The sequence below is a fragment of the Solanum stenotomum genome, chromosome 8, assembly GCF_019186545.1.
Source record: "Solanum stenotomum isolate F172 chromosome 8, ASM1918654v1, whole genome shotgun sequence".
Lineage (NCBI taxonomy): Eukaryota > Viridiplantae > Streptophyta > Magnoliopsida > Solanales > Solanaceae > Solanum > Solanum stenotomum.
In genome coordinates, this window is record NC_064289.1 from 42,219,438 (window position 1) to 42,245,569 (window position 26,132).

Sequence of the window (26,132 nt, forward strand, 5' to 3'; positions counted from 1 at the left end):
AGAGAAAAGAAAAGACACTTTTGAGTGGTGTGATACATGCTATTTAGGCATAATTTTTTAGTAGTACTTTCTTGTGAATGCTTGATTGAAAAGGAAATTACAGACTCTTTGACACCTAATCTCATGGTTGTGACTTTGTATATAGATCATTTCATTTTGTAGTTTGTTATGATCCTGTCTCTCTTAGAAGTGAAATTGATCTATCTTGATTGATACTTGTGCCATGTGTGGTGAGAATTTGATTATTCCATATTTTGCATCTTAGTTTAGAACTTGCCCTGCATGTGATCGAAGTGAAATAAAAAGTGTTGCTTTGTTTAGGAGATGAAAATAGGCTTTCTTTGATTTTGTCTCGTAAATTTTAGCTTTTTCTGATATTATATCACTAGTTAACCCTTTTGAGCCTTTTAGCCTATATTTTTTTTTTTGTAAACCACGTCATCGAGCCGAATCCCTTTTTATTGATACCATAATTCTATTTGATCCAAAAAGAAATCCTTAATGCACTATGTAAGAATAAAAATGAGAAGAATGGTAGAAGTAGAAAAGGGTGGAAATGCTTGGTTTGTAGCTAATGTAACAAGAAGAGGTAAAAGATAAGATGGCCCATGATTGCGATCCACACATCTAACGTTTCCCTAGAAAAGTTGTAAAACTCTGTGTTCGCCCTGGTCGTTCCTTGGACATTATGCACTTTAACTCGGGCTGAAAGCCTAAGTTGAAGGTGGCTACTTCAGAAGTTACCTTAATGATGGACCTGATCCTTCAAGGACATCGTGCACCTTAACACATGTAAAATACATAAGTTGAGGGTGGCTATTCTGAAGGAACACTTAAAAAAAGGATTGAACTATTCTTGAGACGATGAGAATTACTTGTGAAATAATTGTTGAAGAGAGGGTTAAAAATAAAGAGAAGAAAATAATGGGTGATGAAGTCTAAAATTGCAAAGTGCTTAAGAAAGTGTAAGACACTATGATATAGTTTTCCAACCCGACCCCTAGCCTACACTACAACCCGTTAAAGTCCTATTTGATTCTATTCAAGCATGCTTAATTAGTGAAGATGTACATAATGGGCAAGTCTATGGCTCTTTGTACATACATGTGAATTTTATTTGTGAGTGTGAGAGTTGTTCTTGAGATGAAGTCCTTAATTTATATTCAATCTTTTGAATTGAGTGTGTGGACTATTTATTTTTGTGAGGGCACTTATTTCATGATAAATAGGTGATTTTTTAGTTTTCTTTGATGAGAGTAGGTGAGCAAGCTTAAATTGGATGAGTTCAAAGTCCTTCCTTGAGGTTAGGAGGTTAGATGTTTGTTATTTATTTGGATGCCTTGCATAATGATTGAGAAATGTAGTTGATGTTTTGAAATTTATATATGGCCTAATTGTTTGTATTAACCAAAGTGATGACATTGCTAGTATGATTTCTTGATATGAGCTTTAATGTTTGCTCGAGGACAAACAAAAGTTTAAGTATGGGGTGTTGATGTGAGGCAAAAAATATATATTTTAGTTATTATTTGCCTCACATTTATTATTTATATTTTTCATTTTTGAGTGTGAATTTTATGAATTGTGCTAAACAGTGTATTTTATATGTAGGATTAAATTGGTGTAAAGTTGAAGAAGTTTGGAGCTAAAACAAATTAAAGATGGAAGGTTAGAGAAGGAAATCAAACATGCAGCTTTATGGATTAAATGAAATATAATAATATATAAACAGAAAGAAAGTTGAAAAAAAGAATCAAATTGAGCTTACCTGCATCAGCTGAGGCGGTTTCATGTAGCCAGTTCCACGCGGAAAAAAAGAACTAAATTCTGTTTGGTTTTGGATTTCTAATTTGATTTGGACTCAGTTATTTTATTTAGCGTTTTCTATATCCAAAAAAAGTCCATAGAAATAATTAATTTTGGAGGGGAGATCAATTATAGGGCATCAAGTATAAAGTTGTCAATGCTTTTTAGGGTTCTTTTCTTCTTCTTTCATCTTTTCTTAGAGATTAGTAGCTAAAGGCCCTTCTTCTGGGGGCTGTGGCTATGGGTAATTGTTGAACGCCATTTGTTTTGAATTAATGTTGGTTATCACTTTAAGTCACTTTTATATTCTTGTTTTAGTATTTCTTGACTGGCCATCATAAAGATAAATCTCTTGTCTATTCTTAAAATCAAGAGAGGATAAGGTATATAGAGCAAATAATATAGAAAGCTTGATCTTCCATTGAGTTGACTTGTGTTTAGGAGTGACGCTCGGATGAACACCTGGCTTGGTTACGAAAAAGAATGAAATATAAATGCTCGCCAATTAGGACTGCCTATCCCCGCTCAACGATGTAGTTAGACAACTAGTTGGAGTAGGCGACTAGAGGTCAAGAGACCTTACTCATATAACTAACCCTGTAAATCAGTAACTTGATAACCTAAATTAGTTCATCCATGAGATGTGATACATGAAACCCCACGCATGCCACAACCCTGGATTTTTCCAAATCGCTGGAAGTAATTTTATTATTATTCCTGCATTCTTTTCTTTTGGCAACCTTAAATAAATAATTAGACCAGCATAATTTAGTAAAAATAGTTAATTGACAAGTCATTTGGGTTTGATAATCTGGTTCTTTTAAGAGCCACTATATTACTTGTGTGACCATGTACACTTGCATGTGCAATTGGGAGCAACAAGTATGTTGAGCTTGGAGTTGATGTTTCCTCTTTATTTATGTGCATTGCATGCATAATGAGCTGATAGAGTTAGTTTCACCTTTCTTATGATGTTTTGAGAACATCCTAACTTGGAGTCGATAATTCCTCCTCGATTGTATGCATTGCATTGTAGGTTGGGTTGTTTGTTCCTCTCCTACTGTTTTATTATATGTTTAAATCTCATTCGAGGACGAATGGTCCCAAAGGGGAGATATTGTAACACCCCGTATCAAAAAGACCAAAATAATCAATTTTCCAGATGTTGTAGGTGCCAAATCACGCCGGCCACCCACGGTCGGTGGAATAGACCATGGACCGTAGGTGTGGTCCGTGATTGGCCTGCCTAGGTAGGGTTTGAGGGTCCAGGACCACGACACGACCTCCGGACCGTAGGTGAGACCATGGTTCGTGGTCAAAGTCCGTTCATCAAGACCCCAAGATCACCTTTCTGACCATAAATGATGGTACACCAGGATAGGCAGTGGGTCGGGCAACGGTCCGTCGATTGGGTCCGTGGGTCACTGCTGTCAGTTATTTTTTAGGGGCAGTTGGGTCTTTTCCTAATTAATTAATTCCTATACTATGCCGTTTTGCCTATATTTAGAACCCCTATATAACCTTTTTCAACCTCCAAATTAACCAGTTTAATTCATTCTTCCAATTTCACAAAAAGAAACCAAATTACTCTACAAATATTTTGTCGCTCGAAACTTGGAAAGGAAAAAGAGGGATTCACATAGGGTTTCAAGCTAAGGTTCCAATTCCTCCATTTGAAGGCTATCATTTGGACTCAAGGTATGATAGTTTTCATCCATGGATTCTTTTCATCCACAGAGTTCCTGAATTTCTCTATTTCAAATGGTATAATTCCCCAATTGAGTTAGGGTTTTCATCAATTATCAAGGGCACTCTTTATTATTGATTTAAATGATTGAATTATGATTAATTATGCATTAATTAATGATACATCAATTTCTCCATGAACCCATGTAATCCTTCTCATGTTTTCAAGTTGTGAATCATATGATGTGGGATTTTGATCTTTAAGGAAGAGTTTTATGAAATTGAATACGTATTGCAAACTTTACATGTATTTATGATGAAATGCATATCTAACCCATGTTTTCTAAGAGTTTATGATTGATAGTGGGTTATGACCTCAAGAGGTAAATTATGGACTTATGCATTGTTAATGAAATATATGCAAATGTTTTTAGGGTGGTTTGAGAATAAAGTAACAATTATGATTATGATGTGTTGTGAAAGTATATTCTCACTAAAACACATACTAGCATGATGTGAAAGGTTTTCTCACAAAGAAAGGATTCATAAGTTGAAAGGCTTTCTCACCTAAGTGAAGCAAAGACAAGGAGCTATCTTAATGAAACTAGCTTGAATTGGTTGTCTAGGGCACCTTTTCATGAGTAATGAAGTCAAGTAAGAAATGACTATTCTGTGGGAATTTATACTTAGCACCGAGTTGATATTAATAGTGACATGGAAACTCTCCCATAGTAGAGGTCAGGTTTCCAAAAGTAATATGATTAGATAGAAGCTCCCCGTAGTAGAGGCCGAGTTTTTAGTAGAAATCTCCTTATCCCATAACTATGTTCTCCCATAGGTTGATTAGCTACTAGATCCACTTAAGCTAGAAGTTCAATGTTCAACCTTCGACAACTAGGACACCTCTTTTTGGTGTGGGGTAGACACTGGATTCCATGTTATAGCCCATTTGGTCTCATGTCAGTTAAGGCTAATATCCCCACATGTAATAATGAACTAAGGTTACTTCAAGAAGTATCACATATGAGTTCAAAGCTTTTAAAGAAGAAGTTAGCTTGTATTGACCATGATTTATGAGTTATGTTTTATAACTCTTTAATATGTTGTTTAGCTTGGTCAATTGCATGTCGTGTAATGAAATGTCCCTTTTGGCATTTTTTAAATGTTTTATGCATGTCTATTGTACGTGGTATGTTGTTTTGTACTAATACATACTTTTTCCTACATTTTCCCCAAATGTAGGGTTCGATATTCAGGGTGCTCAGTTTTGTGGCTAGTTGGTGATTTGATTGATTCCTGAGCTTTGGTGAGTTCTCATGCTTCGAGGACGGAGTTTTATTGTTTTAGGTTTCTTTCATGTATTTCTCTTTTGGACATGATATATGGGCTAGACCAAATTTCATTATATTGTATTAGATGGCTATGATGAGACAAGAGTTTAGACTTACGCTATTCATTTTATAAAATGTTTTGGACTTGGACTATTTTGCTCTTATTGTTCTATTTCTTATGTTAGGAGGACTAAGTGACTTGTATGGAGTCCTTCGGGGTTCTATATGCCATGTTACATCTAGGGGTACCCCTAGGTCGTGACAAAACTTACCTAATTTCATAAAATATTTAACTAAAAATAAAATCTTTTTTATATAATTTTTTTTAATATCCATAAAACTAATTATAATTATTATATAAAAACATACATATTATTTAAAAAGTTTAATCAATGAAAAAACTATTTAAAAATAATTTGCAAACTATTTTTTTTTTGAAATTTATAAAACTAATTATTTTAAATCGTTTAAAATTGAAGTAGCTCGATGATTAATCTATAATGTGGAGGTCCAAAAATGGGTGTCAACAACTATCCTTCGTTTGACTTAGATTGATGAAAGATATTCGAGGCAAATGAAATTGAAAAATCTAATTTTGATCGGGACCATCTTCATCCTTTAGGAAAAGGATTTTGGTACAGACTTTAGAATTATGACCAAACCCAGAATAAGGGTTTCTTACCTATCTCAAGCTATGTAAGAATTTAGGCCACTTGTAGTTCGATATTCTTGATTTAACACATGATTTCAAAAGAGTTTAAAAGTTATCGTAATATCGAAATATGAAGGAACCAGAATGCTCTAGAATAAGATTTAGGAGAGAATATTAGAGTACAACCGAGTTTTCAATATAGATCCCGCCTACATATCCCTCAACTCACAGAATGAGGTTGTTTGTATATCCACATGATATGTTGAAAACGAAATATAGTATGCTAAGAGAACCTTTGGTTTTGGAAGAGTGGCAAATAAGTCGAGTCTGAATAAGAGGCTTGCAACCTTTTAGCCATGAATGTTGTGCATTTCACATCTATAATTAAGAATATACACGGATATAATTTCCAAAGCTCTTGGTGCATTGTCACTCAGATTGGAAAGTTGCCTCCGATAAGACTCTAAGTCTTCCGGATGCGAAACTAAAATCAATAAATCCAAAGAACTACCCACATGTCCTCTAATAGGGATGTGGTTTGATTTTGGTGAAAGTCGCTCCTCAGCTCGCGTCCTAAGAGTCTGATACTTCTCTTCGGACTATGTCTCAGTTCGTTGCTAAGAAAAAGTTTCACGTTGTGTTGCATCCTTTTTGGTGTCGTCTGCCCCAATGCTTTTGTTTGAGAATTCATCCTCTTGGATGCTATCGACAAAGACTAAAATAAACTTATTAGTAGAAGTTGTAATTTAAATTGAGAAGGGAAATATTCTACCATAGTCGACACATGTTATTTTGTTTAAATGTTATAACGTTAGCCTCCATCCATTTTGACGTAGTAGATGATTAACTGATATGATGCGATATGATGATGACTATTTGATAATGTAATCCATTTTTGATGCTTCATTTATAGAATGATGATTGACAATGATCCATTGTTAGAATACTGTTGATGTTGATCCATTAGTAGATGTTGATCCATTGGAAGGATAAAGGATAAAGAAGATGATGATTCGTCGGTAGGATGATGTTGATCCATTGGTAGGATGATGATGATCCATTAGTAGGATAATGATGATAATGATGAGAATCCATTGGTAGAATGATGTTGATCCATTGGTAGGATAATGCTGATGATCTATTGGTAGGATGATGATGATGAAGATCCATCGATAAGATGATGTTGATCTATTGGTAGGATGATATGAATGACCCTTTCAACAATGATATTATCACCTCTGATAATATAATACGGATGGCCCTCTCGGTGGTTTGAATATGCATGGCCCTCTTGTCATTTTAAAGATGTAATGGTCCTCTCGATGGTTTGAATATGTAATGGCACTCTTGGAATTTGAAGATGCAATTTCCCTCTAGGCATTTTGAATACATTATGGCCCTCCCGACGGTTTGAATATATAAAGACCCTCTTGGCATTTGAAGATGCAATAGCCCTTTTGGAATTTGCATCTATGATGGTCTCCCGACGAATTGAATATGTAATGGCCTTCTAGGAATTTGAAGATGCAATGGTCCTTTTGGCGATTGCATATATGATGGCCCTCCCAGTGGTTTGAATATGAAATGTCCCTCTTGGAATTTGAAGATGCAATGCCCTTTTGGCATCTGCATATATAGTGGCCCTTTTGATGATTTGAATACGTTATGGCCTTCTTGGCATTTTGAATACACGATGGCCCTCCTAGCAATTTGAATATTTAATGGCCCTCTTGGCATTTTATATATGATGGCCTTCCTGGCTATTTGAATATGTAATGGGCCTCTTGAAATTTTTAAGATGCAATGACACTTTTTGGCATTTGCATATATGATAGCCCTCCCGGCAGTTTGAATATTTTATGGCCCTCTTGGCATTTTCATATATGATAGCCCTCTCGGCGGTTTGAATATGTAATGACAGTCCTGAAAATGATATTATCACCTCTAATAATATAATACAGATGACTCTCTATGTGATAATGATGATGTCTCTCTAGGTGGTGGTATTATCTCGTTTGATAATACTGCAGAAATGTCCCTCTAGGTGGTAAAGACTATATCCTCTGGATGGTTCACATTACTGCATCTGATATCTGCGTAATTTGTGAATACTGTTCAAACGTTTTTTATGTTGAAATATGTAATTTGATGTCATTGTAGATGCTTGTACATGTTGAGAATAACAGTTTCACTTGTTCCTATTTTAAACATTTTGTGTTCATTGCGACTCATACTTTATCAGAGATTTGAAAGAGGTGTTGTTGCTCGCATTCTGAAATACTTTTTCTTCTGAAGAACTTCAATAACTTTTTTGTACCTACAAAAATGATTGTCAATTTTTGGGAGCTCTTTGCCCTTTTGAATTCTCCATATTTGTTGAATAGAGGAATATGATGATCTTCAGGCAATATTATAAACCTGCATCCACAGAAAAATTATTAGTTTTTAAAACAAACTAATATGTATTGACTTCTTCGATCGCTTGCTCCTTGTCTGGCTATCTTCAGTTGATAACTCTAATCTCTTGCTTCTCGACAGACATAAGATGAAATTATACAAAATATTTGACATACTATAAATTATTTAAGGAAAAAACAATTTTTTGAGAAGCAATTTGGAAGCGGTCACTGTCAAATGTCATGTTATGCATAGCTTAAGTTAACGTCCTTGCTTCAAAACTTTTGACGCGTTTGATATCTTCTTCTGGAGATTTCAAAAGATCCTTAAAGCTTGAGAAATTTATGACATGGTGCTCTCGAAAGTTATTATAATTGAGAAGTTTTGCAGTTGGCTCTGAAATCGAACGGTCTCGGAGATTGTTGAAGTTGATTATGAACTTTAACGATGCCAGAGATCATTGGAAGTTAGCTTTAACCTTCTAATCATGCTCGAAATATTCAAAATTATCTACAAACTTCTAGTGATGCTTAAAGAAATATTTGAGGCCATCCTAAATTTTTTTTTGTCTATCTTGGAGTATCTTGAACTGTTAATATATGACTTGTAGAATTTTGAGACCCTCTCAAAAATACTATCCCACTTTCAACTTACAATGTATCTTCAGTCTTGGCTTGTTGGAGAGATCCTCTTCTTGAGAATTTTTGAGTCCCTCTCAAATTTTTTGTCCAAGTTTCTATTGTAATGGAAAATAGAAATCTTATGAGAGATATAATCGAACCGATGTGGCGCCTGCGTATTTTATTGATGTAGGAATCTGGTCAAACATAATTCCTTTCTCGAGGATTAGACATAAATAGAAAATATTTATAAGAAAAAAACTGAGGCCGACATAGGCCTCCTACGTATCTTAAAGTGGAGAATTCAGGTCTAACGTAGTTTAAGTACATAGGGGAATATTTAAAATGGATAAAGGAGTGACCGAGGTCGATACAGGCCACCTAGGTATCTCACTCTTGTTAATTCATGTAAGATGTAGTTCCTTACAAGAGATAATTTTCTAACTGTAAAACAAAGATGCTTACAAACAAATGATGTGATTACAAGAAAATGATGTGATTAAAAAGAAAAGAGAAAAGAAACTTTGATTCTTCAAACATAATAACTCTTGATAGCATCTGAGTCGATTGACAACTTGCAAGGAAAACATCTATGCTCAACCACCACAAGTCAAACAAATATATTGACGTATTGTCTAAGCAAACTGATGAGTTCACTTTTCTGAGCTTTCGTTAGAATGACATTGATTTGTGCTTGTTTGACACATTTATCCATATCTAGATTCACAATTTTTGTCTTATCCAGATTTGACTTATCCTGGTTCTCAAACTGTTTCAATTCTCTAACAATGTAGTCAAATATCATGATTTCCTCATCATATTCTTACAACACATCGTCATCTACCTCATTTGTTCATTCAGCTTATGACATGACATCATGTTGACAAATATAAAATTATTTTTACTGAAACAAAGACTGTTAGATAGAAGAAATAAAGCAAGTGAAATATGTTTTTCGCAATAGAAGTGGCCCTTATTGAAAATAAGGATATACGAACTTTGGCCATGACCATGGGCCATTTTGCTTTTTTCAAAATATTATGAGGGAAATTAAAATATAATTAGATAAAAAGACATAAAAGGTGGGTTCCGGGCATCCTTCGGACTATCACCAATTTTAGAAATGACATAAAATTTATCTTTGTCTATTATTATGAGCGAGGAATCAAGACCGGAGTGGATGTCCAATTAAGCACTTGCTCCATAGGCTCAACCTCTCGTATGCTTGGTGTCTTGATCATCTCTTTAAGCAGAACATCACCTTCTTAAAAAAGATATCCAATTTCTTTTCCAAGACCATCATCATTGGCATATTCCTCTACCAAAAAGGATTGGCACAAATGAGGAAAAGACTTTGGTGGAGCACAATTAATCCCCTTCTTGTTCTGACCCTCTCTTGGCAGTAAAATAAAAGCTTGATGTGCTACCATGACCATAAATTTGGATTTCTCAATTATGCTCAGTGAAGGTACAATTTTCTCAAGGTTATCAAGGTTGGTTGGGATAACAACTTTATTTACACACCAACGACCTCGATCATGTTAATGGTAAACCCTCCATGATTCAACACTGAATTACTATTGGCATTGAAAGTGAATGTTTGAAGAGTGACAATTCTTTGATCAATCAAGTCCTGAATTTTATGCTTCAAATTGATGGAATTCTCAGTTGTATATCTAACACCTCTTGAATGGTAAGCACAACGATGATTGAACCTATAATGTCTGGAATTGATATTGATAGTTTTTGGATCAATTGTTGTTTCAAACCAACTTCTTTTAATCGCTCAAAAAGCTGAGGTCGACTTTCAACCTATGGAGTAAAAGATTCGAGAAGGTTTCTTCTCATGTCTTAGATGAGGAAGATTGTAATTATGTCACGGAGGTGGAGGTACTTGATGATAAAGTAGAGGATTTTGGCGAGTAGGTGTAGGTGTTTGGAAATTTGGGTATTGTAGAATTTGATAGATAATAGGGGCATTTTGTTATTTTGACAAAGAGACTAGGTAAATTGATTGAACATTTGGGTAATATGGATCTTGGTAATTTGATTGGACATTTGGATAACTTGGTGGTTGAGCTTGGTAATTTCGTTGGACATAAAACATGGGGTAAGAATTTTGGGGAGCTAAGGGTAGGTTTTTGATGCTAAGGGCTTTCGAACATTGAGACCGGCATGTGTCTTTGATTTTTTTCTATATTCAAATGAGATAGAGGAAAAATCTTCCCTTTTCCTCTTCAATTTCCTTTAGGATTTAGCTTGGGCAGTTATTCGGGTGATTTTTCCGATCTTGAGACCATCTTTAATAAATTCACCAATTTTGATTATGTCAGTGAACTAAAATGAGCAACATCCTATTATTGTACTCAGGCTCTTGAATGCAATGGAAGACTTCAATAATCTTTGTCGGTCATGGGAGGCCCTTGTAGCCTCATTTCTCCAACGGTAAGCGTATTCTCGATAGGTTTCACAAGACTTCTATTTGATTCTCTCAAAAGAGTATCGATCAGGATGAATTCTACATTGTAACCAAACATTTCAATGAAGTCTTTAGCCAAGGTATTCCGACTTTTCCATTGTTTCATTTCTTGAGAAATAAACCATAGAAAAGCTTCTCCTTTCAGACTTTAACTAAATAGCCGCATTAATAAAGCCTCTTCTATTCCAACTCATACAAATTGGTCGCAATAAGCCCTCAAATGAGCAAAGGAATTTTGAATTCCACTAAAAAATTGAAATTCTGGTATTTTAAAACCTTCTGGAAGGTCCAAATGTAGATGAATGCACAAATCTTCATAATTTAACTCCACAGTATCTAGGGTGTATGAAATTCCTTCATTGCATTCATAACTTCCTCTCTGATGCTTTGCTTAGTCGCTACTTCTATGACCTTCCACTCCTTCTTATTCTTCTCATAATGATTGAGGTCAAAATGTGTAGTAAAGAAAGGGTACAATTCTGGTGATATTGGAATATAAAAATCAGTTTTTAAATGTATGGGTTGAGTGGTAGGTATGATTTGAACAATTTGAATAGGGATTTGATGGACGGGAAGAAAATTCTAGAAACTTTTGGTATTTGGCGTTTGAGGGGTAGGTAACTTTTGGTATGATGAACTAGCATGATGTGGGTTAAGAGTGGTTAAGTCGATGATGGGAGGTTCTAGAATTGTAGCGGTGGATGAATTGGTTGGAAGATGTTCGGATGTTGGATTTGAAGTAGGAAAATGGAGTGTAGGCCCTTCATTGTTTGGAGTAGGAGTGTTGGCAATGATAGTCAGATTTGTCAAATCACGGGTCTTATCCATTTCAGCCCTCATTTCACCAATTTGTTGTAATAATTGTGCAATCAACTTATTATGTTCAGCAATGATAGGATCATTCATTGTAATTTCAATCGAATAAATGTTTCCATTACGTTCAACCAGTTTTTCTTTTCCTTTTGACAAACTTTGGTCAGAGAAGGAGTCTTCGAGATCTTTAGACATCGTGAAGTATGGATGTTCAGTCATTTTCTCAACATAAATCATATTTGATTACATGACAAAGAAAAATAAGTCTAGCGACAAATGAGTTAGTTTGTGTAGATGATAAATCATACAAAATATCACTCACATGACCGCAAACACATAGGAATCGCTTCACTAGAAGTTAAACTATCCCAGGGATATAGAAAAATGACTAAATAGACAGGAATTTATCTATTAGTTTTTGAGATTAGTGACACCAAGGTTGACTTGCATTATGTCAAGGTCATGTTGTATCTTTCATCGTCATAGTTTTGATTTCAATTTGTATGATACTCTAGTCTCCTTGCAAAAGTTGAAAAAAGATAGAATTTCTCAAAAAAGAGACCGAGCCTTGAAAGGTTGTCTACGTATCTCATAGAAGAGAATTCAGGTCCTACCTAGTTCGACTAGCTTTAATCTATATTTGACTTGAGATGAAGAATCGATCTTTTTCTGAGATAAGAGAGTAATATTTAGAATTTGAAAGTAAACTCGGCTTTTTTTTAGGAAACTAAAGACTCAAGGTATGTTTGAACGTACTTTTGATAGTGACTTGATATTTGTGCTTAGGTGGTTCTAGAAAATTTCTCAAAGATTATGCTAGCACATCATTAAATAAAGCAACATATTCACATAAGCAGTTATAACACACAGACAGTTATCACGTGTTCTAAACAAATATGTGATCCTTTTGTGCCAAGGGTAGGCCTAACATTTGAAGGATGTATACCATCATTTGAAACATCCCATTTCCCCAAAACCCAAATTTATACAAACTTTATGAATTCAGTTAATGGCAATACATAATAGGGAAAAGGAATACAAATAATCAGTCCCACGCAGAGGTATGATGAGTCCACAAATTAGACTCATTTAGGGCTATATTTTAATAGTAATTGTGTCCTCAAATGCTTATTTTGTCTCAATACCTGATAAAAACCCTTAAGTTTGAAGTATTTGAAGTTAGAAGGAAAGCATAGACACTATGTCATAAAAAGGAATGACAAGGCTGAAAAGAACGAAGAAATTAAGGCTTGAGGATCACCGAGTCCACTTGGCGAGTTGCCGAAGGGTCTTACTTCGTCTTTTGTTCCAGTGTGTTGATCCTTGAAGGATAGGATCAAGTCGGCCGAAAAAGGGAGTACTCGGCGCATTGCCAAGATGTTTCGTGAAGCAGTACCATGTCGCCCTATGACCTAAAGCATGACGATGTTGAAGGCTGGTGTAAAACGACGATGAATTACACCAAAGGGCGAATTGTCGAGTTGATTAGCGATTCCGACTAACAATGCCTAATGATCAGCTGCAACACAAATTTGTGAAAACTATAAATACTAGTTAGAGTTGTGGTTTTAGGAGTGGAACAATTATTATTATTTTCATATAGAATAATACTTTTTGATATTTTTGCTCTAAGTTTGAGAGCGTTTTGAAGACTTGAAGTTCCAAAGGGTTTCATCTTCAAGATTTGGATTTGGGTCTCTTGGATTCTTCAATCTTGGCCTGTATCAAGACTTAAATCTTCATACCCAGTTGAATGCAAGCTCAATTTGGCTTAAATTTCTATCTCTTATACATGTGTGGCTAAAACCCCCAATTCTTGGGGTGTGATTTAGCGAATATGGGTTAAGATAATTGTTGGGTCTTGCTTGCTGATAGTCTATTCGTAGTTTAAATGTGATTTCATTTAGTAGTTGTGGATGAATTTAATGAATTTGTAGTGGCAAATACAAGTTTATTTATGTGTGTTTGGCTTGCTCGAGAGAGAGGTCGTAAAACTAAGACCACTAGATTGATGGCCAGTGTGAATGGGTCGACATGAGGTTCAGCTTGAGAGAGTGAACCCTAGTCTCATATCCACACACTCAGCTCGAGAGAGTGAGTGGGATAAGGCGTAGGCTGGTCTTCATGCGGCAAGCGGGTCTCCAAGAGGATTTCACGAACTCAACCACGGACCGTTATGAAGTTAACGGTTCGTTACATTGGCCGTGAACTTCACTTGTCCACATCAGTTCTGCTTCTTTTTCTGTAAAACCCAGATTCTGCCTACACAATTAACAAACCCATAAAATAATCCTGAAATATCACTTAATTCCAGTATTAGTTTATAGTTATGAAGCATCAAATGTGCTACGATTTCGCGGCACATCAACACCCTCAACTTAGAACCATTACTTGTCCTCAAGTGATGAGAAAACAAACAAATACAATCAGCCCATAATTCATTTCCAGATTTGTGACACTACGCAACAACTAATTCAAGTATAATTTGTGTCCCCAAACCTCTGAATCTAACATGTAAGGATCAATACATGACATCTCATTACTCATAGTCAATCATGCTTATACCTGCGAATTATCAGCTCACACAATCTACTTTCAAACGCAACCACTGTGTCCTCACACCAAAGAAGACCCTCGCTCATAATGGTAGGGACTGAGTACTACTCTCACGCTCTCAATAAATTTCTAACACTAACAACAAACTATAATAGGCTTGCCCTTGCTTTCTACACTTTCTTTTTCAAACACCCAGAATAGGATCCATGTAGGACTTTATTTGCTTGTAACATAGGCTCGGGGTTAGGGAATGGATATTTGGTTTCGTGAGTGACTAATTCCTTGGTTTCCCAAAGTTTCGTTTTCACAAACTCTTTTCTAAGTGATTCTCTCTTTTACTCTTTTTCATCTCTACACAATAGCTATTATTATATATATATATATATATATGTATATATATTTTTTTTATATGAACTCAACTCACTGGTTGAACCTTCTTTTTCCTTTTTTTTTTTGGAATTGCAATCACCCTCAACTTAGGCTTTTGGCCTGAGTTGTGATATCGTGTACCTTCGGAGAACCAAAGATTTGATATATATTGGGTAGGAACAAAGACTGATTTAAGGCTCAAATTGGGTTCAAGTGATATGCTTTTCATTTGGTTCCTTTATTTTTGGCTTTTTACTGGTTTAACAAAAATGTCCTACTGATCCTTTCCTATCCGGTTATTTTCAGATTCAAGCAAGACTACTTAGGCAAGTTCTAGTTTCTGCTTCTAGTGTTAGACTTCAACAAAAACTTACTCACATACTACACAGGATTGCATTTTTTTGTTTCTTGGTTCACCAATTAATTGGTCAGATTAGCCATTTTCAACATATCAGTATCTAAGATGTCATCTAAAGATCCTAACAGTCAAACTCATGTTCGGGTCTTCAATATTCACAGAGTAGCTGCTGCATAGCTCAATACATAACATACCCAACACAGTAAAACAAAGAGATAACCCTATGGCCGGCTGCTGACCACCCTCTCCCCAAATAAAAATGACTTTGTCCTCAAAGTCGAGATAAAACAATCAAATACACAGGCTAAGAGGAGGGGTCATACCTACAGCACTCTAGACACCGGTTGTCGTATCAGCATTGGCACCCTTATCAATGGGTGCACTCTCAGGTCTCGGGACATCATCAGTGTGGTCCTCATTAGTCGAAGCAGGTGAACCACTACCAGAAACTCCAACTAAGGCTGCATCTCGCTGTAGCTGGTCAAGGGCTTCCTTTTCTCTAGCTTCCCTCTTTGATGCTCTACGAGATCTCTTTTCTTGCCTTCTTGCCTCTCTTGCGGGGTCAGTAGGGGTCTCCTCATCAAGTTCTCCAGTTATGTGATTTCTCTTGCCGGATTTACTTGTAGGGGGTTCTCCCTAAAGATAATCGAGTGTTTGAGTGGAGGGTGCTTGACTTAGCATTTGCATCAACGACTCTATCATGACTGGAGTGGGCACCTATGCTGGCTTTTCAGCCACGTTAGCAATTTGAGTGAGCATTTTGGACAACTGGGTTTTGAACTCTTTAATATCTGCTGAACCTATAGCCTGGAAGCGATCCTGAACAAGGTTCTCCAAACCATCCATTCTGTTCCTTGAGACTGATAGCTCCGCCCTCATCTCATCTTTGATCTCTTTTTTCGCAGCTAATACCTTTTTCTCTATCAGCTGCGGCATCCGGAGCACAGTTTGGTCTACTAATGTCCTGGTCTGGAGCTGATCTGCAACGAATTTCTCAAGGAAAAACATAGGAATAGTGATAAAAGTACCTGAAGTCGGGATGCTGCAGCTAGGGGTAGTGGTGCCTCTGTGGACGGTTGTGATGACTCTCCCTGTTCTGGATCTTTACTGGCCTGGGGGATATCAACTGGGACATGTGCAATAACAGCTAAAGTACCTACAGTGGCAGATTTCGTGCCAAAGAGATGGTTTGCAACATCTTTGATTTTGGAAACCTAGGTTAGTCTGAATGCTTCACCCCATCTGTCAACTAGGCTGTTCGGAGGAATATTCGCTCCTCGGTATAATTTCCCTATTAGACAGGGAAAAGAAAGTGCAGCTCTCTCATTTAGTGCTTTGTCTCTCATCTTGATTGCTATTATCCTTCCTGCATTGACCGGGTAACCTACCAGAAGACATGCTACTAACGAGGATAGGGAAGGGGACAAAGTGTTATCATTAGCTATTAGTCATAATTGCTCTCGGACAACAGCCCACAAAACCTTGGCCGGGAAAGATAGCGAAGCTTTAGTGATAAGTGTTGGAGTTGTGGTGACCCAACCTGCATTTTCTCCATCTATTGCAATTTGCTTCGCAATCCAGCGTAAAACCCTTTCTCGAGAAGTCTGATCTTCCATTGTAGCATCACTGGTGACCTTTTGATGTTTTCCCTCGAAAAGGCCAACTAGAACGGGTGTAGAGTATTCTGGGCCATACAACATTCTGTTAATTGACGCCTCAGAAATATCTATTGATTTGCCCCTAACTATGATTGAGTTGAGTGGACCCCAGGTACTAGCCATGTCTTTCTGTCCACGCTTCTTGGTCTCAGTATCCGCTGCAAAATTCATCAATGTTGCTGCATAAGAGGAATAAAATTCTCTGGTCAGGTGGCTAGAGTATTCACCAGGTGCATTGTCCATCCAATCGAACTGATGGAGCTGAAATATCCGATAGATGCCCGAAAATGCCTTGACATCAGCTACCACCACCCTAGTCTCAGGCATAATTGCTCGATTCTTGAAGCGCCCAATTTTATTCACAATACCATTGTCGACAAACTCTTTAGATCTGTTGACAGTCCATATGGAGCGATAACAAGCAATCAACTGTGGTCTTAATGCAGGGTTAGCTTCCTGAGCATTCACACACATCACCATGGTATCATCATCGGTGATTTCCTCCTCATCCTCTCTATTAACTGTTTCCTTTCATACCCCAGTTTCAGCTTCTGTGGTAGCCACCGGTGGAGAAGTACCTGTGTCGGCTTGAGAACCACTGTCAGATTCAGCACTGTCCCCCAAGTCATCGGTAGATTGGTTACCAGCAGCAGTATAAGTTGGACTTCCCGAGTTTTCCCCATTCTCGGAACTACTACCTCTCTCTTTAGATTGAGGAGGAGAGTCTTGGAGAATAGCTCTCCTAGCCAATGATCTAGTAGCCCGAGGCGAGTGATCTTTCGGTGAAACATTTATTTGCACCTCAGACCCACTCGGTTCGGAGTCACCATGACCCTTTGATTGTGAAGCGGTGATAGGAGCAGGTTTGGTAGCATTCTTTCTTTTGGGACCCATTGTACTTGAGAAGCAAAACACCAATTCAGTACAATCATTAATAAACGACAAACTAGCGGGTACTCAGACTTCCCCTGTGTAATATCATCGTGACGCCTTGCCTTAAGAATGTCGTCACCCAATCTATCATCGGGAGGGGCCACGAAATAACAATTATTAACAAAAACTAAGTATTTCAAAAAATTTAAAAATACAATCAAGGGAACACTACACTCACTTGAACGAGCCGTGGTATAAACATCGGACCGTGACTTCCCTCGTGGAGTTTAAACAAAATTCTAGTGCACAAGGAATTTCTTGTCATTTAACCAAGGGATGTTAACGGAAGGTTTCACGGCCCGTGGAGTGAACCACGGTGCGTGATACTGCCCGCGAACTAAAACTGAGGACTTGGTTGATATTCTAGTGTGTTCTACGATAAGTTGTACGACCCGTAATGTCTTCCACGGTCCATACAACCTGCCGTAGTCTTATACTAGGCAATAGGTCTGCCATCTTCTTCCCAACGTCAAATTTTTGCACTCAATCCCCATTGTTGTACAAATACAGACTCATCTCATACTTTAAACCCTACCTTACTACTTATTCAACCAAATTAAGTTACCTAACTTTCACTACCTGACCTAAAAATTTGACCCCCCTGTGATTAACCAACACCCAAGAATAACTACAAATTTCCAATTTTTCAACTTACCTACTCTAATTAAGTAATATTTTAGCAATTAATCATCACAAATGCATACTGAAATCAAGAAAATCGAAAGCATTATAGATGAGATGTAACGGTGCAAAACATTGAAACTCAACTTACTTGGATTGAAAAAACAAAATCGGAAATAGCTCAAAACACTAGCGCAACTGAAAACTGAGGGTTTGCACTCTTGGGTAGATGTGGGATTTATTGATGAATGATGATCAAGCCTTCTGAGTTCGGCTATGCGCGGGTCAGGTCATCGGTGTTACTGGGTAGTAGTCCACGGGCCGTGAAACTTCTCATGGAAGATATTACGGTCCGTGGCTATGTTCGTGGCATTACCCTGGCAAAGAAACTTACCTGGTGCAGATGATGGATCATAAAGTTGCCCTTAAAGGAAATCACGGTCCATGAAACTATCCGTGATGTTGACTTGGAACTGAGTTTCTTACCTGAGGTTCACGAGAGGTTAGACGTCTCGTACAATAAGTTACAGACCGTGAACCCCTTCGTGAACCCTATTTTATGCAATTTCCAGTAGCTTCCAAATTCAGTCCTCAATTTGACGAATCGTGATAGTTCCCGTGAAAAGCTATACGGTTCGTGGTCCTGACCGTGACGTTCAGTCTGCATCAATTTTTATATTTTCCCCCTTATTCTCTCCTGCACACCTCAGCACACAGGAACTCTATAAAAATAAAGAAAATAATGAAAATGAGAATATACCTAATATAATTACATCTTGGGTTGCCTCCCAAGCAGCGCACAATTTAACGTCGCGGCGCGACGCAGGTTACTTGATTACTCAAACTACATCAAGTTTACATTCCTCCACAATTTTCACATCCTCAAGAGCACCCAAATACGACTTGATTCGCTAACCATTATCTTTGAACCTCTCGCCTTTCTCATTTTCCAATTCAATAGCACCAGATTAGAAAACCTGTGTGACTTTAAAGGGTCCAGACCATTTAGACTTCAGTTTTCCTGGAAACAGACGCAATCTGGAGTTGAAAAGTAACACCAAGTCACCAGGAGTAAAGCTTTTTTTTTCAATATGCTTGTCATGATATAGCTTCATCCTCTCATTANNCCACAATTTTCACATCCTCAAGAGCACCCAAATACGACTTGATTCGCTGACCATTATCTTTGAACCTCTCGCCTTTATCATTTTCCAATTCAATAGCACCAGATTAAAAAACCTGTGTGACTTTAAAGGGTCCAGACCATTTAGACTTCAGTTTTCCTGGAAACAGACGCAATCTGGAGTTGAAAAGTAACACCAAGTCACCAGGAGTAAAGCTTTTTTTTTCAATATGCTTGTCATGATATAGCTTCATCCTCTCATTATACAGTGCTGCCCTCTCATAGGCCCTCAAACGGAATTCATCCATCTCATTGATTAGATTTAGCCTCAAGTTTGCGGTTTCGCTCCAATTTAGATTCAGCTTCTTCAACGCCCAGAGTGCTCTATGCTTTGCTCAACTAGTAGATGACACGCCTTTCCAAACACCAATTGATATGGATACATACCAATAGGTGTCTTGAAAGCTATCTGATATGCCCATAGGGCTTCATCTAGCTTTCGTGCCCAATCTGTCATGTTGGCATTCACTGTCTTTGCCAAGATTGTTTTAATTTAATTTCCCTGTTGGAAACTTCCACTTGACCACTCGTTTGTGGGTGATAAGGTGTTTCCACCTTGTGCTGTTTTATTCCATACTTGGTCAGAAGTGCACTAAAGACTTTGTTGCAGAAGTGAGACCCACCGTCACTAATAATGGTTCTGGGTGTTCCAAACCTTGAGAATATGTTCTTTTTCAAGAACCCAGCGACACTCTTTCCATCATTATCAGGTAATGCAATAGCTTCAACCCATTTCGACACATAGTCCACAACCACCAGTATATATTTCTTACCATATAAACTCACAACGGGACCCATGAAGTCAATACCCCACACATCAAACAATTCCACCTCCAGAATAGATGTCATAGGTAACTCATAGCGCCGAGAGATGGCTCCTTCCTGCTAGCACACATCACAGCTCCTTACTATATCCACTGCATCTTGATGAATCGTAGGCCAGTAATACCCACATTGAAGTATCTTGTGAGTTGTTTGAGCACCACCATGATGACCACTAACCGGAGATGAGTGACAGGCCTCCAAGACATGCAACATTTCGGCTTCCGGAACACATCGCCTAATTATATTGTCAGCACACACCCTGTACAGATATGGTTCATCCCAAAAGTACTTGTCTACATCATGCAGGAACCTTTTCTTTTGCTGATATGTTAGTCCCTCGGGCATTAAGTCACTAACCAGAAAGTTAGCATAGTCAGCAAACCAAGGAATAAGTTCAAGAGTAGCAACTAATACCTGCTCATCCGGGAATGTGTCATCTATCTCGAGCTCAAGTTCTTCCTTCTTTGCAGCTTTCAACCTAGACAGGTGATCAGCTACTTGGTTCTCACAACTTCTCTTGTCTTTCACTTCGAAGTCAAACTCTTGAAGAAGCAATACCCATCTCATCAGCCTAGGCTTGGCATCTTTCTTTGCCATGAGATGTCTCAAAGCAGCATGGTCTATGTGAACTATCACTTTAGTGCCCAGAAGATAAGCTCTGAACTTTTCAAAAGCATACACTACAACCAATAGTTCATGCTCAGTGACTGTGTAGTTTCGTTGTGCCCCATTTAGCGACTTATTATCATAGTAAATTGGATGGAACATCCTGTTGCGCTTTTGTCCCAACCAACTCCTAACGCAGTCCTACTGGCATCACACATCACCTCAAATGGCTCCGCCCAGTCTGGGTTAACAATCACTGGTGCTGAAATCAGTTTCTCTTTTAGTCACTCAAAAGCTTTAAGGCATATCTCATCAAAGACAAATTTCACCTCCTTCTCTAAAAGCTTGCACATGGGGTGTGTAATTTTTTAGAAGTCTTTGATGAAACACCTATAGAATCCAGCGTGTCCTAGGAATCTTTGAACACCCTTCACACAGATTGGCGGAGGTAATTTTTCAATCACCTCAATCGTAGCCTTCTCGACCTCAATACCTTTTTGTGACACCTTGTGTCCAAGGACTATGCCCTCTTTTACCATAAAGTGGCACTTCTCCCAATTTAGCACTAAGTTGGCTTCCTCACATCTCTGTAAAGCCCTGCTAAGGTTCAACACATAGTCATCAAAAGTATCGCCTTCTACAGAGAAGTCATCCATAAATACCTCTAGAGTGTCTTCAGATATTAGATGGACATCATACACCTTTGAAATGTGGCTGGTGCATTACATAGTCCAAATGGCATACGTTTAAACGCAAAGGTGCGATAAGGACATGTGAAGGTGGTCTTTTCCTGATGTTCAGGTGCAATTGATATATGGTTGTAGCCAGAGTATCCATCTAAGAATCAGTACCATCCTTTACTTGCCAACCTGTCAAGCATCTGGTCCATGAACGACATGGGGAAATGATCCTTCAAATTCCACTTGTTCAGCTTCTTTTAATCAATGCACACTCGCCATCCAGTGACCGGTCTCTGTGGGACTAGTTCATTCTTGGCATTCGCTACCACAGTCATACCTCCCTTTTTAGGCACACATTGCACTGGACTGACCCAGTGGCTATCAGAAATAGGATAGACCACCCCAGCATCAAACTATTTGATTATTTCTTTCTTAACCATTTCTTGCGTAGGTGGGTTCAACCTCCGTTGGTGTTCAATACTCGGGCTGCAGTCTTCCTCAAGCTGAATCTTATGCGTGCAAATACCTGGAGGTATCCCAATTATATCAGCAATGGTCCATCCAATGGCTCTTTTGTAACTTTTTAGCACCTTGATCACCTTTTGTACCTGCTCTTCATTCAAATCTGCAGCCAATATCACAGGTAAAGTGTTATTAGTACCAAAGAATACATACCTGAGGTGATTGGGTAACTATTTCAGCTCTAACATTGGTGGCTCCTCAATGGATAGTTTTTCTGGAGGACTTGGTCTGTTTTTCAAGTCCAAGTCCAATTTCTTTGGCACATACGAATGTGTTCCCATACCCTGCAAGGCATTCACGGTCTCTACATAATCAGACCGGAAATCTACATCAAAGTTCATCAGTACTGCTGTTAATGTTTCAACAACCATTCTCTCTTCTATAGGTACCCTCATGTCTTCATCAGTGACCATCTCTATTGCAGTTATCACATTCATATCCCGTGGCTGTTTCATTGACCAGCAAATGTTGAATCTTACCTCATCTGTGTTGAGTCTGAACTACAACTATCCTCTCTCAACATCTACTAAAGCTCTTCCTGTGGCCAAAAAGGGTCTTCCCAAGATTATGGGAACCTCAAAATCTACTTCGCAATCCAGAATCACAAAATCAGCTGGAAAGATAAAAGTGTCCACCTTTACCAGTACATCACACAGGATGCCCACTGGCCTCTTTACTAACCTGTCAGCCATCATCAACCTCATTGATGTATGTTTTGGTACTCCCAAACCTAACTTTTTTTAAATGGCTAAAGGCATCAGATTTATGCTAGCTCCCAGATCACATAGAGCTTTTGCAAACTTGATTGACCCAATGGTGCATGGTATTGTGAATGCACCTAGATCCTCATTTTTCTACACCACAGATCTGGTAGCAATGGCACTGCAATGATGGACATTGTTAGAGAAATCATGACTTACAACTCTTTTCTTGGTGACCAAGTCTTTCATGAACTTGGCATATCTTGGTATCTGCTCTAGGGCTTCAACCAATGGAATATTTACTGAAAGTTGTTTTAGCATGGTGATGAATTTCGTAAACTTTCCATATTCAGCTTTTTTTTAAGCCTTCGAGGGAAAGGAGGAGGTGGCTTGGGAATCTGCTGTAAGGGCAGGTGTTCCTGAACCTCTTTCTCTTTTCCTCTCAAATGTTTTGCTTTAGGTTAAGATTGTTGAGCCTCTCTCTGATCATCTACCTGTATATTCTCATCCTCCTCTGTTTTAGCTTGCTCCAAGACCTGTTCATACTTTATACCTGCAGAAATAGGGAAAAAAGAACTTTACCACTCCTGGTGGCTATGGCTATGCAGTGTCCTTCCTTCTTGGGATTTTGAATGGTATCACTTGGTAGTGATCCATTCTTTCTTGGATTCATTGAGGCTGAGAGTTGCCCCAACTGCTGCTCTATTTGTTTAATGGAGGTGGTGTGAGAGTCCACCAACTAACTCATGCTCGAGAAGTCATCTCTAATTTCTTTCACCCCTGCATCAGTTGACTCAACATTTTGAAGTACCTTAGCCATCATGTCTTCCAGCTTGGACCCATTAGAACTACCACGCACCCAGTCTCTATTACCTGGAGGTACATATACACCACTGCGGTCATTCTTATACCCCTCTCTGTTTTTCCAGTTTCCTTGATCTCTATTTGCTGGCCATTCATACTGACCATGGCTAGCATAGCTCCGACCTGCATTTCCAGAATCGTAACCCTGATTTCCAGAGTTATAATTCTGGAAACCTTCTTGATTTCCCAAATAGTTAGCATCCTCATCAATGTCAAGATCCTGATCTTCATACTTGTGTTGCTGTCCCACAGCATTCACCTTTTCAGACTTGTCAACAATGTGCTCTGTGAGCAAGTCTATTTGAGTCCTCATATGTGTCATGTCTTGGTCTCTTTCTTCTTCTCTCTTCCTTTGATCAGTTGAAAGCTCAAATGTATACCCGAGCTCTCCTACCTCTGCATCTCTAGTGTACCATGCTCTGTTGTTCATTGAGACCTCATCTAATAGTTGTATGCTTTCTGCAAATGGCTTCCTCATAAATGAGCCTCCACAAACTGCATCAACAAAAGATTTAGTAACATAATTCAAAGACCTATAAAAGTCCTGTTTAAGATGCCTTTCGGTAAGATCATGGTTGGGGCATTTCTTTAACTTTTGGCTGAACCTCCACCAAGTATCATGCATGGCTTCTCCTGGTAGTTGCTTGTGTGTACTAATCTCGTCCTTCATCTGCAACTCTTTTGATTCTGGGAGGAATCGTTCCAGGAAAGTTTCCTTCAACTCATTCCAAGTTCTGATGGAGTCATCTGGCATCTCATTCAACCAGTTAGTTGCCTCTCCCGTTAGAAACAATGGAAACAACCTCAATCTCATTGCTGTTTGATTTACCCCAGGAATCTCTTGTGACTTACAGATAGCCACAAAGTTCATCAAGTGCTGATTTGCATCATCACCAGCGGCACCCCTAAACATACCCTTAAGGTTCAACAATTGAATCATAGTGCTGGTGATTGTGAACTTAACACCTGGAGGTAGTGCAGGCAACACTATCGCTCCAGTGGCTCCAGCTCCATCCAAATTTGCATCATCTTCATCATACATCATATGCGCTGGATGCTGAGCTCTACCCCTTGGAGCTATTGGTTGGCGCTGGGGAGGGATCAATCCATCCACTCCTCTATTCTATCTACCACCCTAGGTTGGTTGTTACCACCGTTCTGCTTAACACCTCTTGCAGCGACTTCAGCTTCTAGTCCCAACCTTTGTCTTTGTGCCTCCAGTTCTTGTGCATTCACCATTTTTCGAAGAGTCTTTTCGAGTTCTGAGTCGTAAGGGATTAATAGAACTCCTTTACTCCTGGTACTTGGCATACACAGTAGCAATCACCTGAAAGAGACACAAACACAAAACAAAATGTAAAATTAGGAAATATAACTACAAGTTAAATAAAAGCTAGTAAAACACTTCTGAATTGAAATTCCCCGGCAGCGGCGCCAAAATTTGATATGTCCAAACTTACACTCCAAATAAGGAGTGTAAACGGTCGTTGTCAATTTACAGAACTTAACCAGAGTTGAGGTCAATCCCACAGAGAATTTCTTTACAGATAAAGTTTCACTATCGCATGCATTTACTCAATTGTCGTTACTATTTCCTAAATAATTAACAAGGAAAGTAAAATTGGGTTTAATTGAAAAGTATTCTATCAGCAAGTACTTCCAGTCAAAACTTAGTTACACGGTTCACAAAAGATATCATTGTAAGTTGATTTAATCAATTTAAAGAAACCAGGTTTTCTGTTCACTATGACGTCGATTATAACGCTCTTCCGTAAATTGAGTGTCAAGTAAATCAATGTTTACAGACTCTTTGCGATTTAAATAAATCTAACACTTCTTAGCCTAATTAGATAATATTCACTCTAATTCTCTCGAACTTAATGTGTTATCAATATTGGAGTTCGCTTAATTTAATCCGGTGTTAAAGATCCCTTCTCTCGAAATCCGATTGTAACTCCAATTCGTAGACTTAGTTTAGCTTTTTCCAAACTGTTAATTTTCTCTCGAACAAACACCAGATACATGCCTGTCTAAAGCGTGCACTCAATAGCCTAAAATGATAATAAAAGCTATAAACTACAAGTTGTAAACAAAGATTGCCTTTTTACACATTTTACGGAATCGAAACTAGAATATCATCATAGATCCCACACACCCAGTCATGACGTTTAGACACTCATGTTCTTATGAAAAGAATCAATCATAGATAATGAAAACATATTAATATTTACTTACAAAAATAACCGGTAAATCAATAACCACTTGATAATCTCAAGATCAAAAGGAACTATGTCCCACCGAAGACAAAAATCTGAATCCAAAATATCAAACTCAAGTTTCTTTACGTTCCTTGTTGTGTAACTTCAGATTATCAATAATGAATTACAAAACGACCTAAAGTAATTCAAAATAGAATGTTTAAAATAAGTCCTAATCAAGTTAAGACTGATTTATCGGGCCTTGTCACGGCCA

At 38.0% G+C, this 26,132-nt stretch overlaps 1 protein-coding gene and 1 pseudogene across 1 annotated transcript; both read right to left on the reverse strand.

Moving 5' to 3' along the window:
• LOC125873800 (uncharacterized) overlaps positions 1–21,549 on the reverse strand; it is a 180,470-nt pseudogene extending 158,921 nt beyond the window's left edge.
• A 281-nt stretch (positions 21,550–21,830) lies between these two features.
• Positions 21,831–24,899, reverse strand: LOC125873801 (uncharacterized). Its single transcript, XM_049554652.1, has 6 exons — positions 24,792–24,899; positions 23,541–24,750; positions 23,291–23,349; positions 22,379–22,541; positions 22,036–22,198; positions 21,831–21,951 (listed from the first exon to the last, which is right to left on the reverse strand). The coding sequence occupies exons 1-6, from the start codon at positions 24,897–24,899 to the stop codon at positions 21,831–21,833; spliced, it is 1,824 nt and encodes a 607-aa protein (XP_049410609.1).
• Between the last annotated feature and the right edge of the window lie 1,233 nt (positions 24,900–26,132).